The 19683-nt window shown below is 46.9% G+C and overlaps 1 protein-coding gene across 5 annotated transcripts in view; it reads right to left on the bottom strand.

The window, feature by feature from the left end:
* Positions 1 to 19683, bottom strand: part of LOC112239314 (zinc finger CCHC domain-containing protein 7) — a 79073-nt gene that overhangs the window by 52820 nt on the left and 6570 nt on the right. For all 5 annotated transcript variants that reach the window (XM_042316267.1, XM_042316264.1, XM_042316268.1 and 2 more), the window contains exons 2-4: positions 4673 to 5057; positions 3045 to 3211; positions 2223 to 2412 (exon numbers count right to left, since the gene is read on the bottom strand). In XM_042316267.1, the coding sequence (XP_042172201.1) occupies positions 2223 to 2412; positions 3045 to 3211; positions 4673 to 5036 (721 nt within the window). In that variant the 5' untranslated portion in view covers positions 5037 to 5057. The remainder of the gene's footprint in view (positions 1 to 2222; positions 2413 to 3044; positions 3212 to 4672; positions 5058 to 19683) is intronic.

Genomic DNA, 19683 nt, shown 5'->3' with positions numbered 1-19683 from the left:
GACCTCAGTCCTCCTCCTCTCTGTCTATATTCAGACCTCATTCACTATACTCACTGTGGAGACCTCAGTCCTCCTCCTCCTCTGTCTGTCTATATTCAGACCTCATTCACTATACTCACTGTGGAGACCTCAGTCCTCCTCCTCTGTCTACCTCAGTCCTCCTCTCTGTCTATATTCAGACCTCATTCACTATACTCACTGTGGAGACCTCAGTCCTCCTCCTCTCTGTCTATATTCAGACCTCATTCACTATACTCACTGTAGAGACCTCTGTCTATATTCAGACCTCATTCACTATACTCACTGTGGAGACCTCAGTCCTCCTCCTCTCTGTCTATATTCAGACCTCATTCACTATACTCACTGTGGAGACCTCAGTCCTCCTCCTCTCTGTCTATATTCAGACCTCATTCACTATACTCACTGTGGAGACCTCTGTCTATATTCAGACCTCATTCACTATACTCACTGTGGAGACCTCTGTCTATATTCAGACCTCATTCATTCACTATACTCACTGTGGAGACCTCAGTCCTCCTCCTCTCTATATTCAGACCTCATTCACTATTCAGACCTCATTCACCTATACTCACTGTGGAGACCTCAGTCCTCCTCCTCTCTGTCTATATTCAGACCTCATTCACTATACTCACTGTGGAGACCTCTGACTATATTCAGACCTCATTCACTATACTCACTGTGGAGACCTCAGTCCTCCTCCTCTCTGTCTATATTCAGACCTCATTCACTATACTCCCTGTCTGTGGAGACCTCTGTCGTCCTCCTCTCTGTCTATATTCAGACCTCATTCACTATACTCACTGTGGAGACCTCTGTCAGACCTCCTCTCTGTCTATATTCATTCAGACCCCGCCCCCCTTCTCCTCTGGCTAGCCTGTCTATATTCAGACCCGCCCCCTTTCCTCTGGCTAGCCTGTCTATATTCAGACCCCGCCCCCTTCCATCCAGCTAGCCTTTCTATATTCAGACCCCGCCCCCTTTCCTCTGGCTAGCCGTTCCATATTCAGACCCCGCCCCTTCCATCCGGCTAGCCATTCCATATTCAGACCCCGCCCCCTTTCCTCTGGCTAGCCTGTCTATACTCCGCCCCTTTCCTGTGGCTAACCTGTCTATATTCAAACCCAGCCCCCTTTCCTCCGGCTAGTCTGTCCATATTCAGACCCCGCCCCTTTCCTGTTGCCTTTCCACTCCCAAAACATAGCTACAGCCTTCTTCCCCCCCCCACACACTCCCCCCGTGACCCCCGTGTGCAGACATGAGGTCAAGCTCCAGAGATCACAGGGGGTGGGGGTAGGATCAGCCCAAACATACAGCCCCATACCAGCTCTTGAACCTCTCCCTTCCCCTGGTGTGTGTGTGTGTGTGTGCAGGGGCACTCTTGCAGAAACCTCAGCCCAGGGAAATTCAAATGAGGGAGTAACAGAGTGAGAACAAGAGAAAGAGAGAGAGAGGGAGAGAGAGGGGAGAGAGAGAATGGGAGAGAGAGAGAATGGGAGAAAAAATGGGGGAGAAAAAATGGGAGAGAGAATGGGAGAGAGAGGGAGAGAGAGAGAGAGAAAGAGAGAAAAAAGAGAGAGACAGAATGGGAGAGATAGAGGGGAGAGAGAGAGAGGTTGCTGAGGTTGCAGGTTTGCTAATGTGTAGATCTGAAGAGATTTGCAGAGAACCTTTTTACTCTCTTCCCTCTCTCTCCCTCTTGGTGTATCTGTTGTTAGTTTTTGGCATTATCGTTACGAGCAGTGTGTGTGTACATGCTGATTAGAATCCAGTTCTCCACACACACACGTCAACACAACACTAACAGGTAGACGGGATGTTCTGGACCAACACAACACTAACAGGTAGATGGGATGTTCTGGATGTTGTCAACCAACACAACACCCTCCCTTTAATGTCTCCTTCTCCCTCCCTACCTCCCTTTAATGTCTCCTTCTCCCTTCCTCCCTCCCTCCCTTTAATGTCTCCTTCCTCCCTCCCTTTAATGTCTCCTTCTCCCTCCCTCCTTCCCTCGTTTCCTCCCCCTCCCCTTTAATGTCTCCTTCCTCCCTCCCTCCCTTCCTTTAATGTCTCCTTCTCCCTCCCTCCCTCCCTACCTTTAATGTCTCTTCTCCCTCCCTCCTCCCTCCCTCCCTCCCTCCCTTCTCCCTCCCTCCCTCCCTCCCTTTAATGTCTCCTCCCTCCCTCACTCCCTTCCTCCCTACCTTTAATGTCTCCTTCTCCCTCCAGGTTCAGTATGATGCCCTGGTCTCCATCTTGTTTCCCGCTGCCTAGAATCATCCAGCTCTCCAGACTGTCAGAGTCCGATCCAGACTTCGCTCCGGATTCTGAGTCCAACACCACCACCGAGTCAGAGCCCACACTGGAGCTCCTCCTCTTTGGGGCGGGGTTTCTCTAAGGGGGCGGACAACATAATAAATGGTATTAATCATTGATGACTGTTAATGATGCAGCACCAATGGCTAGTTAATCAGAACCAGCATGGAGTTGGTTGTGGACCATGCTGCATCTGGGTCTGGAGTACTGCCACCTAGGCTGCCTTTACACAGGCAGTCCTGTTCTGATATCACCACTTAATTGCTCTTTTGACCAATCACATCAGATCTTTTTCAGAGCTGATCTGATTCTAGAAGGGGTTGGTGTTTCTAGAGATCAATACTGTCCCAGAGGGGAGTCACTATGTTACTGTTTCTAGAGATCAATACTGTCCCAGAGGGGAGTCACTATGTTACTGTTTCTAGAGATCAATACTGTCCCAGAGGGGAGTCGTTATGTTACTGTCTAGAAGGGGTTGGTGTTTCTAGAGATCAATACTGTCCCAGAGGGAGTTACTATGTTACTGTCTAGAAGGGGTTGGTGTTTCTAGAGATCAATACTGTCCCAGAGGGGAGTCGTTATGTTACTGTCTAGAAGGAGTTGGTGTTTCTAGAGATCAATACCGTACCAGGGGGAGTCACTATGAAGATTTTTGGTACAACGTAACGTGGCCACTAGGAACAAGCCGAAGACACACTCTGTCGCCGTACCTGTTGTCCCGGCGTCGAGGCCTGCGGGGGTCCTTTCTTTAACCTCTGACCTTTCAAGGTACACACCCCGTCATCTTCCTCCGTGTTGTCTGACACTGTGATGACGTCATCTTGACTCGAGTCGATGACTATGACCTCCTGGAGCAACCGTTGACGTCTGGGGTCACCTTGGGGAATGATAGAGGAGAGTTATGGGATTGTTTTATTTGCAACGCAGGAAATGGACACCAAAATAATAAGTGATAAACCCGTTGCAACAAGGATTATGCATCATAATTAGGGCTATAGAGGTATTTAAACCGTTCAGGGACCTCGATTCAATCCGCACTGTGAACCCCAATGAATGAATAAATATAGATATATGATGGGACTAGAATGATGGGACTAGAATGATGGGACTAGAATGATGGGACTAGAATGATGGGACTAGAATGATGGGACTAGAATGATGGGACTAGAATGATGGGACTAGAATGACGGAACTAAAATGTTGGAACTAGAATGTTGGAACTAGAATGTTGGAACTAGAATGTTGGAACTAAAATGTTGGAACTAGAATGTTGGAACTAGAATGACGGAACTAGAATGACGGAACTAGAATGTTGGAACTAGAACTAGAATGACGGAACTAAAATGTTGGAACTAGAATGTTGGAACTAGAATGTAGAATGGGAACTAGAATGACGGAACTAGAATGTTGGAACTAGAATGATGGAACTAGAATGTTGGAACTAGAATGTTGGAACTAGAATGACGGAACTAGAATGTTGGAACTAGAATGTTGGAACTAGAATGTTGGAACTAGAATGTTGGAACTAGAATGTTGGAACTAGAATGATGGAACTAGAATGACGGAACTAAAATGTTGGAACTAGAATGACGGAACTAGAATGTTGGAACTAGAATGTTGGAACTAGAATGACGGAACTAAAATGTTGGAACTAGAATGTTGGAACTAGAATGTTGGAACTAGAATGTTGGAACTAGAATGTTGGAACTAGAATGACGGAACTAGAATGTTGGAACTAGAATGTTGGAACTAGAATGACGGAACTAGAATGTTGGAACTAGAATGTTGGAACTAGAATGTTGGAACTAGAATGACGGAACTAAAATGTTGGAACTAGAATGACGGAACTAGAATGGAACTAGAATGTTGGAACTAGAATGACGGAACTAGAATGTTGGAACTAGAATGTTGGAACTAGAATGACGGAACTAGAATGTTGGAACTAGAATGACGGAACTAAAATGTTGGAACTAGAATGACGGAACTAGAATGTTGGAACTAGAATGACGGAACTAAAAGTGAAAACTAGAAGTATATTGTACAAGGAACAAGAGCCAACGTGTAGCGTGGCTGCTAGTTATTCATCTGAATGGAGGTGGTGTTATTTGTAACTGTAGGACAGGAAGAAAGTCACGCAGACTCAATTAGCCTCGCTAGCCGGCTAGCTCACTACAAGGTAGTTAGTTATACAGAAGTGATTACATCAACGGTGGACTGACTACTGGACAAAATACTACAAGGTAGTTTTACAGACGCAGACAGTGAGTGGACATTCACGCACCTTTGGATAAAGCCCTGTGTAAACAAACACACAGTAGTACTGTTCTCCTCCACTCACCTTTGAGGAGACCCCTCTGCTGTTTCCTACCCTGTTGAGTTTTCAGTTTGACTTTCTGTTGATTCTGCTCTGTGTCCCCCAACAGGTGTTGCCGTAGATCTCTGTTACCATGATCATGTGACAGGGGTGGCTGCTGTCGTTTGGCCTTGCTCCCATCTTCCTCCTCCTTCTCTCTGTGGCTGGAGGAGAGGCGCCTGTCTCCCACCTCCTCCTCCACCTCCTCCCTCTCTCCGGGGTTAGAGGAGTAGTGGAGTTGGCTGTAGAGTCTGAACTCTAGTTCACTGTCGTCACCCTCTGACCCCTCGGACTCCTCCGCGTACAGCTCATCCTCTAGCTCCGCCCTGTCCGCGTAGCCCCCGAACATCACCACGGAGGTCACAACACCCTGCGGAGAGGAGGAAGAGACAGAGAGAGAGAGACAGAGACAGACAGAGAGAGACAGAGAGAGAGAGAGAGAGACAGAGAGAGAGACAGAGAGAGAGACAGAGACAGAGAGAGAGAGAGACAGAGAGAGAGACATAGAGACAGAGAGAGACAGAGAGAGAGAGAGAGAGAGAGAGAGAGACAGAGAGAGAGAGAGAGAGAGAGAGAGACAGAGAGAGACAGAGAGAGAGAGAGAGAGAGAGAGAGAGAGAGAGAGAGAGAGAGAGAGAGAGAGAGAGAGAGAGAGAGACAGAGAGAGAGAGAGAGAGAGAGAGAGAGAGAGAGAGAGAGAGAGAGAGAGAGAGAGAGAGACAGAGACAGAGAGAGAGAGAGAGAGAGAGAGAGAGAGAGAGACAGAGAGACAGACAGAGAGAGAGACAGAGAGACAGAGAGACAGACAGAGAGAGAGAGAGAGAGAGAGAGAGAGAGAGAGAGAGAGAGAGAGAGAGAGAGAGAGAGAGAGAGAGAGAGAGAGAGAGAGAGAGAGAGAGAGAGAGAGAGAGAGAGAGACAGAGAGACAGAGAGACAGAGAGAGAGAGAGAGAGAGAGAGAGAGAGAGAGAGAGAGAGAGAGACAGAGAGAGAGAGAGAGAGAGAGAGAGAGAGAGAGAGACAGAGAGACAGAGAGAGAGAGACAGAGAGACAGAGAGAGAGAGACAGAGAGAGAGAGACAGAGAGACAGAGACAGAGAGACAGAGAGAGAGACAGAGAGACAGGGAGAGAGACAGAGAGAGAGACAGAAAGAGACAGAGAGACAGGGAGAGAGAGACAATATGACATTTGAAATGTCTTTATTCATTTGGATCTTGTGTGAGTGTAATATTTACTGTTAATTATTTTGTTATTGTTTATTATCTACTTCCACTTGCTTTGGAAATGTTTACATATGTTTCCCATGTCAATAAAGCCCCGACATCTAAGAGGAGAAAATCTGTCATTATCATCATTATCATCAAACTAATGTGAACTCCACCCTACTCATTATCATCAAACTAATGTGAACTCCACCCTACTCATTATCGTCATTATCATCAAACTAATGTGAACTCCACCCTACTCATTGGCACCATTATCATCAAACGAATGTAAACTCCACCCTACTCATTACCATCATTATCATCAAACTAATGTAAACTCCACCCTACATCAAACTAATGTAAACTCCACCCTAATCATTATCATCATTATCATCAAACTAATGTCAACGCCACCCTACTCCTTACCATCAAACTAATAGAACTCCACCCTACTCATTTCCATCATTATCATCAAACTAATGTAAACTCCACCCTACTCATTATAATCATAATAATGTAAACTCCACCCTGCTCATTATCATCAAACTAATGTGAACTCCACCCTACTCATTATCATCAAACTAATGTGAACTCCACCCTACTCATTATCATCAAACTAATGTGAACTCCACCCAACTCATTATCATCAAACTAATGTAAACTCCACCCTACTCATTACCATCAAACTAATAGAACTCCACCCTGCTCATTATCATCAAATGAATATGAACTCCACCCTGCTCATTATCAAACTAATATGAACTCCACCCTACTCATTACCATCATTATCATCAAACTAATGTAAACTCCACCCTACTCATTACCATCAAACTAATAGAACTCCACCCTGCTCATTATCATCAAATGAATATGAACTCCACCCTGCTCATTATCAAACTAATATGAACTCCACCCTACTCATTATCATCTATAACTAATGTAAACTCCACCCTACTCCTTACCATCAAACTAATACTCCACCCTCAAACTCAAACTAATGAACTCCACCCTACTCATTATCATCAAACTTATCATCAAACAAATAATGAACTCCACCCTACTCATTATCATCAAACTAATGTGAACTCCACCCTACTCATTATCAAAACTAATATGAACTCCATCCTACTCATTAACATCATTATCATCAAAACTAATATAAACTCCACCCTACTCATTATCATCAAACTAATAGAACTCCACCCTACTCATTATCATCATCAAACTAATGTGAACTCCACCCTGCTCATTATCATCAAACTAATAGAACTCAACCCTACTCATTATCAGCAAACTAATGTGAACTCCACCCTACTCATTATCATCAAACTAATGTGAACCCACCCTACTCATTATCATCAAACTAATGTAAACTCCACCCTACTCATTATCATCAAACTAATGTGAACTCCACCCAACTCATTATCATCAAACTAATGTGAACTCCACCCTACTCATTACCATCATTATCATCAAACTAATGTGAACTCCACCCTACTCATTATCATCAAACTAATGTGAACTCCACCCTACTCATTATCATCAAACTAATGTGAACTCCACCCTACTCATTATCATCAAACTAATGTGAACTCCACCCTACTCATTATCATCAAACTAATGTAAACTCCACCCTACTCATTACCATCAAACTAATGTGAACTCCACCCTACTCATTATCATCAAACTAATGTAAACTCCACCCTACTCATTATCATCAAACTAATGTGAACTCCACCCTACTCATTATCAAACTAATGTGAACTCCACCCTACTCATTATCATCATTATCATCAAACTAATGTAAACTCCACCCTACTCATTATCATCATTATCATCAAACTAATGTAAACGCCACCCTACTCATTATCATCAAACTAATGTGAACACCACCCTACTCATTATCATCATTATCATCAAACTAATGTAAACGCCACCCTACTCATTACCATCAAACTAATAGAACTCCACCCTACTCATTATCATCAAACTAATGTGAACTCCACCCTACTCATTACCACCATTATCATAAACTAATGTGAACTCCACCCTACTCATTAGCACCATTATCATCAAACAAATGTGAACTCCACCCTACTCATTATCATCAAACGAATATGAACTCCACCCTACTCATTATCATCAAACTAATGTGAACTCCACCCTACTCATTATCAAACTAATGTGAACTCCACCCTACTCATTATCATCAAACTAATGTAAACTCCACCCTACTCATTATCATCATCAAACTAATGTGAACTCCACCCTACTCATTAGCACCATTATCATCAAACTAATGTGAACTCCACCCTACTCATTATCACCATTATCATCAAACTAATGTAAACTCCACCCTACTCATTATCATCATTATCATCAAACTAATGTGAACTCCACCCTACTCATTATCATCAAACTAATGTGAACTCCACCCTACTCATTATCATCAAACTAATGTAAACTCCACCCTACTCATTATCATCATCAAACTAATATGAACTCCACCCTACTCATTATCATCATTATCATCAAACTAATGTGAACTCCACCCTACTCATTATCATCACTATCATCAAACTAATGTAAACTCCACCCTACTCATTATCATCAAAACTAATGTGAACTCCACCCTGCTCATTATCATCATTATCATCAAACTAATGTGAACTCCACCCTACTCATTATCATCAAACTAATGTGAACTCCACCCTACTCATTATCATCATTATCATCAAACTAATGTAAACTCCACCCTAATCATTATCATCATAATAATGTGAACTCCACCCTACTCATTATCATCTAAACTAATGTGAACTCCACCCTGCTCATTATCATCAAACTAATAGAACTCCACCCTACTCATTATCATAAAACTAATATAAACTCCACCATACCCATTTTCATCAAACTAATAGAACTCCATCCTACTCATTTTCATCATTATCATCAAACTAATGTAAACTCCACCCTGCTCATTATCATCAAACTAATGTGAACTCCACCCTACTCATTATCATCAAACTAATAGAACTCCACCCTGTTCATTATCATCAAACTAATACGAACTCCACCCTACTCATTATCATCAAACTAATAGAACTCCACCCTGTTCATTATCATCAAACTAATACGAACTCCACCCTGCTCATTAACATCATTATCATCAAACTAATGTTAACTCCACCCTGCTCATTATCATCAAAACTAATATGAACTCCACCCTGCTCATTATCATCATCAAACAATATGAACTCCACCCTACTCATTATCATCAAACTAATATGAACTCCACCCTACTCATTATCATCATCAAACTAATATGAACTCCACCCTGCTCATTATCATCAAACTAATGTGAACTCCACCCTACCTCCTGTTACCTATTTGTGCTCAATGTCAGGTGGGGTGTGTGTGTGTGTGTGTGTGTGTGTGTGTGTGTGTAAGAGAGAGAGGGAAAGGGGTTGTGAGGTCCATTGCCCTGGCCAGTGCTGCGTATCTGTGCCATGATGGCCAGAGATGATTGGCTCCTAGAGCGCCATTGCCCTAGAAACGCCACGCTGACCGCTCACAGACTGCCACCCAGGGAATAAGGATAGAGGACAGAGCGTGTGTGTGTGCGTGTGTGTGTGTGGAGAGAAGAGACCTGGGACGGAGAAATGATGAGGTGTGTGTGTGTCGTCTGAGGAAATGAAAAGGCATCTCCACACAGTCAGGATCAATGAACAATTTTCTTCTGAGTTCTGACCGGCCGAACGCTCAGCCTGTGCATCGATCCTGGGGGGGAGATTCCTTTACACCTGAACTACCTGAACACAGCTGACTAACATCACCCACCTGAACTACCTGAACACAGCTGACTAACATCACCCACCTGAACACAGCTGACTAACATCACCCCCCCCTGAACTACCTGAACACAGCTGACTAACATCACCCACCTGAACCACCTGAACACAGCTGACTAACATCACCCACCTGAACTACCTGAACACAGCTGACTAACATCACCCCCTGAACTGAACTACCTGAACACAGCTGACTAACATCACCCCTGACCTGAACTACCTGAACACAGCTGACTAACATCACCCCCCTGAACACAGCTGACTAACATCACCCACCTGAACACAGCTGACTAACATCACCACCTGAACACCTGAACACAGCTGACTAACATCACCCACCTGAACACAGCTGACTAACATCACCCACCTGAACACAGCTGACTAACATCACCACCTGAACACCTGAACACAGCTGACTAACATCACCCACCTGAACTACCTGAACACAGCTGACTAACATCACCCCCTGAACTGAACACAGCTGACTAACATCACCCCCTCACCTGAACACAGCTGACTAACATCACCCACCTGAACACAGCTGACTAACATCACCCCCTGAACTGACTAACATCACCCACCTGAACACAGCTGACTAACATCACCCACCTCACCCACAGCTGAACTACCTGAACACAGCACAGCTGACTAACATCACCCCCTGAACACAGCTGACTAACATCACCCACCTGAACACAGCTGACTAACATCACCCACCTGAACACAGCTGATCACCCACCTGAACATCACCCACCCCTGAACACAGCTGACTAACATCACCCCCCTGAACACAGCTGACTAACATCACCCCTGAACACAGCTGAAACATCACCCACCTGAACACAGCTGACTAACATCACCCACCTGAAACATCACCCACCTGAACACAGCTGACTAACATCACCCACCTGAACTACCTGAACACAGCTGACTAACATCACCCACCTGAACCTGAACACAGCTGACTAACATCACCCCCTGAACACAGCTGACTAACATCACCCACCTGAACTACCTGAACACAGCTGACTAACATCACCCCCTGAACTACCTGAACACAGCTGACTAACATCACCCCCTGAACATCACCCACCTGAACACAGCTGACTAACATCACCCACCTGAACACAGCTGACTAACATCACCCACCTGAACACAGCTGACTAACATCACCCACAGCTGACTAACATCACCCACCTGAACACAGCTGACTAACATCACCCACCTGAACTACCTGAACACAGCTGACTAACATCACATCACCCACCTGAACTACCTGAACACAGCTGACTAACATCACCCACCTGAACACAGCTGACTAACATCACCCACCTGAACTACCTGAACACAGCTGACTAACATCACCCACCTGAACTACCTGAACACAGCTGACTAACATCACCCACCTGAACACACCTGAACACAGCTGACTAACATCACCCCCTGAACACAGCTGACTAACATCACCCACCTGAACACAGCTGACTAACATCACCCACCTGAACACAGCTGACTAACATCACCCCACAGCTGAACACAGCTGACACAGCTAAACATCACCCAACACAGCTGAACACAGCACAGCTGACTAACATCACCCACCTGAACCACCTGAACACAGCTGACTAACATCACCCCCTGAACACAGCTGACTAACATCACCCACCTGAACACAGCTGACTAACATCACCCACCATCACCCACCTGAACTACCTGAACACAGCTGACTAACATCACCCACCTGAACTACCTGAATACAGCTGACTAACATCACCCCCTGAACTACCTGAACACAGCTGACTAACATCACCCACCTGAACTACCTGAACACAGCTGACTAACATCACCCACCTGAACTAACATCACCCCCTGAACACAGCTGACTAACATCACCCACCTGAACTACCTGAACACAGCTGACTAACATCACCCACCTGAACTCACCTGAACACAGCTGACTAACATCACCCACCTGAACACACTGACTAACATCACCCACCTGACCTGAACACAGCTGACTAACATCACCCCCCTGAACTACCTGAACACAGCTGACTAACATCACCCCCCTGAACTACCTGAACACAGCTGACTAACATCACCCCCTACCTGAACACAGCTGACTAACATCACCCACCTGAACACAGCTGACTAACATCACCCACCTGAACACAGCTGACTAACATCACCTGAACACAGCTGACTAACATCACCCACCTGAACACAGCTGACTAACATCACCCACCTGAACTACCTGAACACAGCTGACTAACATCACCCCCTGAACTACCTGAACACAGCTGACTAACATCACCCCCTGAACTACCTGAACACAGCTGACTAACATCACCCACCTGAACTACCTGAACACAGCTGACTAACATCACCCCCTGAACACAGCTGACTAACATCACCCCCCTGAACACAGCTGACTAACATCACCCACCTGAACACAGCTGACTAACATCACCTGACTAACATCACCCACCAGCTGAACACAGCTGACTGAACATCACCCTGAACACAGCTGACTAACATCACCCACCTGAACACAGCTGACTAACATCACCCACTACCTGAACACAGCTGACTAACATCACCCAACCTGAACACAGCTGACTAACATCACCCCCTGAACACACTAACATCACCCACCTGACTACCTGAACACAGCTGACTCATCACCCCCTGAACTACCTGAACACAGCTGACTAACATCACCCCCTGAACTACCTGAACACAGCTGACTAACCTGAACACAGCTGACTAACATCACCCACCTGAACACCTGAGCTGACTAACATCACCCCCTGAACACAGCTGACTAACATCACCCCCCTGAACACAGCTGACTAACATCACCCACCTGACTAACATCACCCACCTGAACACAGCTGACTAACATCACCCACCTGAACACAGCTGACTAACATCACCCACCTGAACTACCTGAACACAGCTGACTAACATCACCCCCCTGAACTACCTGAACACAGCTGACTAACATCACCCACCTGAACTACCTGAACACAGCTGACTAACATCACCCACCTGAACTACCTGAACACAGCTGACTAACATCACCCACCTGAACTACCTGAACACAGCTGACTAACATCACCCACCTGAACTACCTGAACACAGCTGACTAACATCACCCACCTGAACTACCTGAACACAGCTGACTAACATCACCCACCTGAACTACCTGAACACAGCTGACTAACATCACCCCCCTGAACACAGCTGACTAACATCACCCCCCTGAACTACCTGAACACAGCTGACTAACATCACCCCCTGAACTGACTAACATCACCTGAACACAGCTGACTAACATCACCCACCTGAACACAGCTGACTAACATCACCCCCTGAACTACCTGAACACAGCTGACTAACATCACCCACCTGAACACCTGCTGACTAACATCACCCACCTGAACTACCTGAACACAGCTGACTAACATCACCCCCTGAACTACCTGAACTGACCACCCCCCTGAACACAGCTGACTAACATCACCCCCTGAACTACCTGAACACAGCTGACTAACATCACCCACCTGAACTACCTGAACACAGCTGACTAACATCACCCCCTGAACACAGCTGACTAACATCACCCCCCTGAACACAGCTGACTAACATCACCCACCTGAACACAGCTGACTAACATCACCCACCTGAACACAACATCACCCCTGAACACAGACTAACATCACCCACCTGAACACAGCTGACTAACATCACCCACCTGAACACAGCTGACTAACATCACCCACCTGAACACAGCTGACTAACATCACCCACCTGAACACAGCTGACTAACATCACCCACCTGAACTACCTGAACACAGCTGACTAACATCACCCCCTGAACACAGCTGACTAACATCACCCCCTGAACCTGAACACAGCTGACTACCAACATCACCCACCTGAACACAGCTGACTAACATCACCCACCTGAACACAGCACAGCTGACTAACATCACCCACCTGAACTACCTGAACACAGCTGACTAACATCACCCCCCTGAACACAGCTGACTAACATCACCCCCTGAACACAGCTGACTAACATCACCCTGACCTGAACACAGCTGACTAACATCACCCACCTGAACACAGCTGACTAACATCACCCACCTGAACACAGCTGACTAACATCACCCACCTGAACACAGCTGACTAACATCACCCACCCTGAACACAGCTGACTAACATCACCCACCTGAACACAGCTGACTAACATCACCCCCACCTGAACACAGCTGACTAACATCACCTGAACTACCCTGAACTACCTGAACACAGCTGACTAACATCACCTACCTGAACACAGCTGAACTAACATCTGAACACAGCTGACTAACATCACCCACCTGAACTACCTGAACACAGCTGACTAACATCACCCACCTGAACACAGCTGACTAACATCACCCACCTGAACACAGCTGACTAACATCACCCACCTGAACTACCTGAACACAGCTGACTAACATCACCCACCTGAACTACCTGAATACAGCTGACTAACATCACCCACCTGAACTACCTGAACACAGCTGACTAACATCACCCACCTGAACTACAGCTGAACACAGCTGACTAACATCACCCACCTGAACACAGCTGACTAACATCACCCCCCCTGAACACAGCTGACTAACATCACCCCCCTGAACTACCTGAACACAGCTGACTAACATCACCCCCTGAACTACCTGAACACAGCTGACTAACATCACCCCCTACCTGAACACAGCTGACTAACATCACCCACCTGAACTACCTGTACACAGCTGACTAACATCACCCCCCTGAACACAGCTGACTAACATCACCCCCTGAACACAGCTGACTAACATCACCCCCTGAACACAGCTGACTAACAACATCACCCTGAACACAGCTGACTAACATCACCTGAACACCTGAACACAGCTGACTAACATCACCCACCATCACCCACCTGAACACAGCTGACTAACATCACCCACCTGAACACAGCTGACTAACATCACCCACCTGAACTACCTGAACACAGCTGAACACAGCTGACTAACATCACCCCCCTGAACTACCTGAACACAGCTGACTAACATCACCCACCTGAACTAACTGAACACAGCTGACTAACATCACCCACCTGAACACAGCTGACTAACATCACCCACCTGAACTACCTGAACTACCTGAACACAGCTGACTAACATCACCCCCCTGAACTACCTGAACACAGCTGACTAACATCACCCACCTGAACTACCTGAACACAGCTGACTAACATCACCCCCCTGAACACAGCTGACTGAACATCACCCACCTGAACACAGCTGACTAACATCACCCCCTGAACACAGCTGACTAACATCACCCACCTGAACACAGCTGACTAACATCACCCACCTGAACAGCTGACCTCAACACAGCTGACTAACATCACCCACCTGAACCCCCTGAACACAGCTGACTAACATCACCCACCTGAACACAGTTGACTAACATCACCCACCTGAACTACCTGAACACAGCTGACTAACATCACCCACATGAACTACCTGAATACAGCTGACTAACATCACCCACCTGAACTACCTGAACACAGCTGACTAACATCACCCCTGAACACCTGAACTACCTGAACACAGCTGACTAACATCACCCACCTGAACACAGCTGACTAACATCACCCCCCTGAACACAGCTGACTAACATCACCCCCTGAACTACCTGAACACAGCTGACTAACATCACCCCCCTGAACTACCTGAACACAGCTGACTAACATCACCCCCAGCTGAACACAGCTGACAGCTGACTAACATCACCCACCTGAACTACCTGAACACAGCTGACTAACATCACCCCCTGAACACAGCTGACTAACATCACCCCCTGACACAGCTGACTAACATCACCCACCTGACACAGCTGACTAACATCACCCACCTGAACACAGCTGACTAACATCACCCACCTGAACACAGCTGACTAACACACCCACCTGAACACAGCTGACTAACATCACCCACCTGAACTACCTGAACACAGCTGACTAACATCACCCCCCTGAACTACCTGAACACAGCTGACTAACATCACCCACCTGAACTACCTGAACACAGCTGACTAACATCACCCACCTGAACTGACCTGAACACAGCTGACACAGCTGAAACATCACCCACCTGAACTACCTGAACACAGCTGACTAACATCACCCACCTGAACACAGCTGACATCACCCCCTGAACACAGCTGACTAACATCACCCCTACCTGAACACAGCTGACTAACATCACCCACCTGAACACAGCTGACTAACATCACCCACCTGAACACAGCTGACAACATCACCCACCTGAACACAGCTGACTAACATCACCCACCTGAACTGAACACAGCTGACTAACATCACCCACCTGAACACAGCTGACTAACATCACCCACCTGAACCACCTGAACACAGCTGACTAACATCACCCCCCTGAACACAGCTGACTAACATCACCCACCTGAACACAGTTGACTAACATCACCCACCTGAACTACCTGAACACAGCTGACTAACATCACCCACCTGAACTACCTGAACACAGCTGACTAACATCACCCAAACTGAAACTACCTGAACACAGCTGACTAACATCACCCACCTGAACACAGCTGACTAACATCACCCACCTGAACTACCTGAACACAGCTGACTAACATCACCCCCTGAACTACCTGAACACAGCTGACTAACATCACCCACCTGAACTACCTGAACACAGCTGACTAACATCACCCACCTGAACTACCTGAACACAGCTGACTAACATCACCCACCTGAACACAGCTGACTCAACATCACCTGACTACCTGAACACAGCTGACTAACATCACCCACCTGAACTACCTGAACACAGCTGACTAACATCACCCACCTGAACTACCTGAATACAGCTGACTAACATCACCCACCTGAACTACCTGAACACAGCTGACTAACATCACCCACCTGAACTACCTGAACACAGCTGACTAACATCACCCTGACCTGAACACAGCTGACTAACATCACCCCCCTGAACACAGCTGACTAACATCACCCACCTGAACTACCTGAACACAGCTGACTAACATCACCCCCCTGAACTACCTGAACACAGCTGACTAACATCACCCCCCTGAACACAGCTGACTAACATCACCCACCTGAACTACCTGAACACAGCTGACTAACATCACCCCCACAGCTGACTAACATGAACACAGCTGACTAACATCACCCCTGAACACAGCTGACTAACATCACCCAACACAGCTGAACCCTGAACACAGCTGACTAACATCACCCACCTGACTAACATCACCCACCTGAACACAGCTGACTAACATCACCCACCTGAACACAGCTGACTAACATCACCCACCTGAACACAGCTGACTAACATCACCCACCTGAACTACCTGAACACAGCTGACTAACATCACCCACCTGAACTACCTGAACACAGCTGACTAACATCACCCACCTGAACTACCTGAACACAGCTGACTAACATCACCCACCTGAACACAGCTGACTAACATCACCCACCTGAACATCACCCCTGAACACAGCTGACTAACATCACCCACCTGAACTACCTGAACACAGCTGACTAACATCACCCACCTGAACCCTGGAACACAGCTGACTAACATCACCCACCTGAACACAGCTGACTAACATCACCCACCTGAACACAGCTGACTAACATCACCCCCCCCCTGAACACAGCTGACTAACATCACCCACCTGAACACAGCTGACTAACAGCACCCACCTGAACCACCTCAACACAGCTGACTAACATCACCCCCCTGAACACAGCTGACTAACATCACCCACCTGAACACAGTTGACTAACATCACCCACCTGAACTACCTGAACACAGCTGACTAACATCACCCACCTGAACTACCTGAATACAGCTGACTAACATCACCCACCTGAACTACCTGAACACAGCTGACTAACATCACCCACCTGAACTACCTGAACACAGCTGACTAACATCACCCACCTGAACACAGCTGACTAACATCACCCCCCTGAACACAGCTGACTAACATCACCCCCCTGAACTACCTGAACACAGCTGACTAACATCACCCCCTGAACTACCTGAACACAGCTGACTAACATCACCCCCTGAACACAGCTGACTAACATCACCCACCTGAACTACCTGAACACAGCTGACTAACATCACCCACCTGAACACAGCTGACCATGAACACAGCTGACTAACATCACCCCACAGCTGAACACAGCTGACTAACATCACCCCCTGAACACAGCTGACTAACATCACCCACAGCTGACTAACATCACCCACCTGAACACAGCTGACTAACATCACCCACCTGAACACAGCTGACTAACATCACCCACCTGACCTGAACACAGCTGACTAACATCACCCACCTGAACTACCTGAACACAGCTGACTAACATCACCCCCTGAACTACCTGAACACAGCTGACCATGAACACAGCTGACTAACATCACCCACCTGAACTACCTGAACACAGCTGACTAACATCACCCACCTGAACTACCTGAACACAGCTGACTAACATCACCCACCTGAACTACCTGAACACAGCTGACTAACATCACCCACCTGAACCTGAACACAGCCTGAACACAGCTGACTAACATCACCCCCTGAACACAGCTGAGCTGACTAACATCACCCTGACCTGAACACAGCTGACTAACATCACCAGCTGACTAACATCACCTGAACACAGCTGACTAACATCACCCACCTGAACACAGCTGACTAACATCACCCCCCTGAACACAGCTGACTAACATCACCCACCTGAACACAGCTGACTAACATCACCCACCTGAACCACCTCAACACAGCTGACTAACATCACCCCCCTGAACACAGCTGACTAACATCACCCACCTGAACACAGTTGACTAACATCACCCACCTGAACTACCTGAACACAGCTGACTAACATCACCCACCTGAACTACCTGAATACAGCTGACTAACATCACCCACCTGAACTACCTGAACACAGCTGACTAACATCACCCACCTGAACTACCTGAACACAGCTGACTAACATCACCCACCTGAACACAGCTGACTAACATCACCCCCTGAACACAGCTGACTAACATCACCCCCCTGAACTACCTGAACACAGCTGACTAACATCACCCATCACCCCTGAACTACCTGAACACAGCTGACTAACATCACCCCCCTGAACACAGCTGACTAACATCACCCACCTGAACTACCTGAACACAGCTGACTAACATCACCCCCTGAACACAGCTGACTAACATCACCCCCCTGAACACAGCTGACTAACATCACCCACCTGAACACAGCTGACTAACATCACCCACCTGACTAACATCACCCACCTGAACACAGCTGACTAACATCACCCACCTGAACACAGCTGACTAACATCACCCACCTGAACACAGCTGACTAACATCACCCCCCTGAACTACCTGAACACAGCTGACTAACATCACCCACCTGAACTACCTGAACACAGCTGACTAACATCACCCACCTGAACTACCTGAACACAGCTGACTAACATCACCCACCTGAACTACCTGAACACAGCTGACTAACATCACCCCCCTGAACTACCTGAACACAGCTGACTAACATCACCCCCTGAACTACCTGAACACAGCTGAACACAGCTGATAACATCACCCCCTACCTGAACACAGCTGACTAACATCACCCCCCTGAACTACCTGAACACAGCTGACTAACATCACCCCCTGAACACAGCTGACTAACATCACCCCCCTGAACACAGCTGACTAACATCACCCACCTGAACACAGCTGACTAACATCACCCACCTGACTAACATCACCCACCTGAACACAGCTGA

Source organism: Oncorhynchus tshawytscha, unplaced genomic scaffold (genome assembly GCF_018296145.1).
Source record: "Oncorhynchus tshawytscha isolate Ot180627B unplaced genomic scaffold, Otsh_v2.0 Un_contig_3315_pilon_pilon, whole genome shotgun sequence".
NCBI lineage: Eukaryota > Metazoa > Chordata > Actinopteri > Salmoniformes > Salmonidae > Oncorhynchus > Oncorhynchus tshawytscha.
The sequence above is the reverse complement of the archived record's forward strand: the minus strand, read 5'-3'. Positions and strand labels throughout refer to the sequence as shown.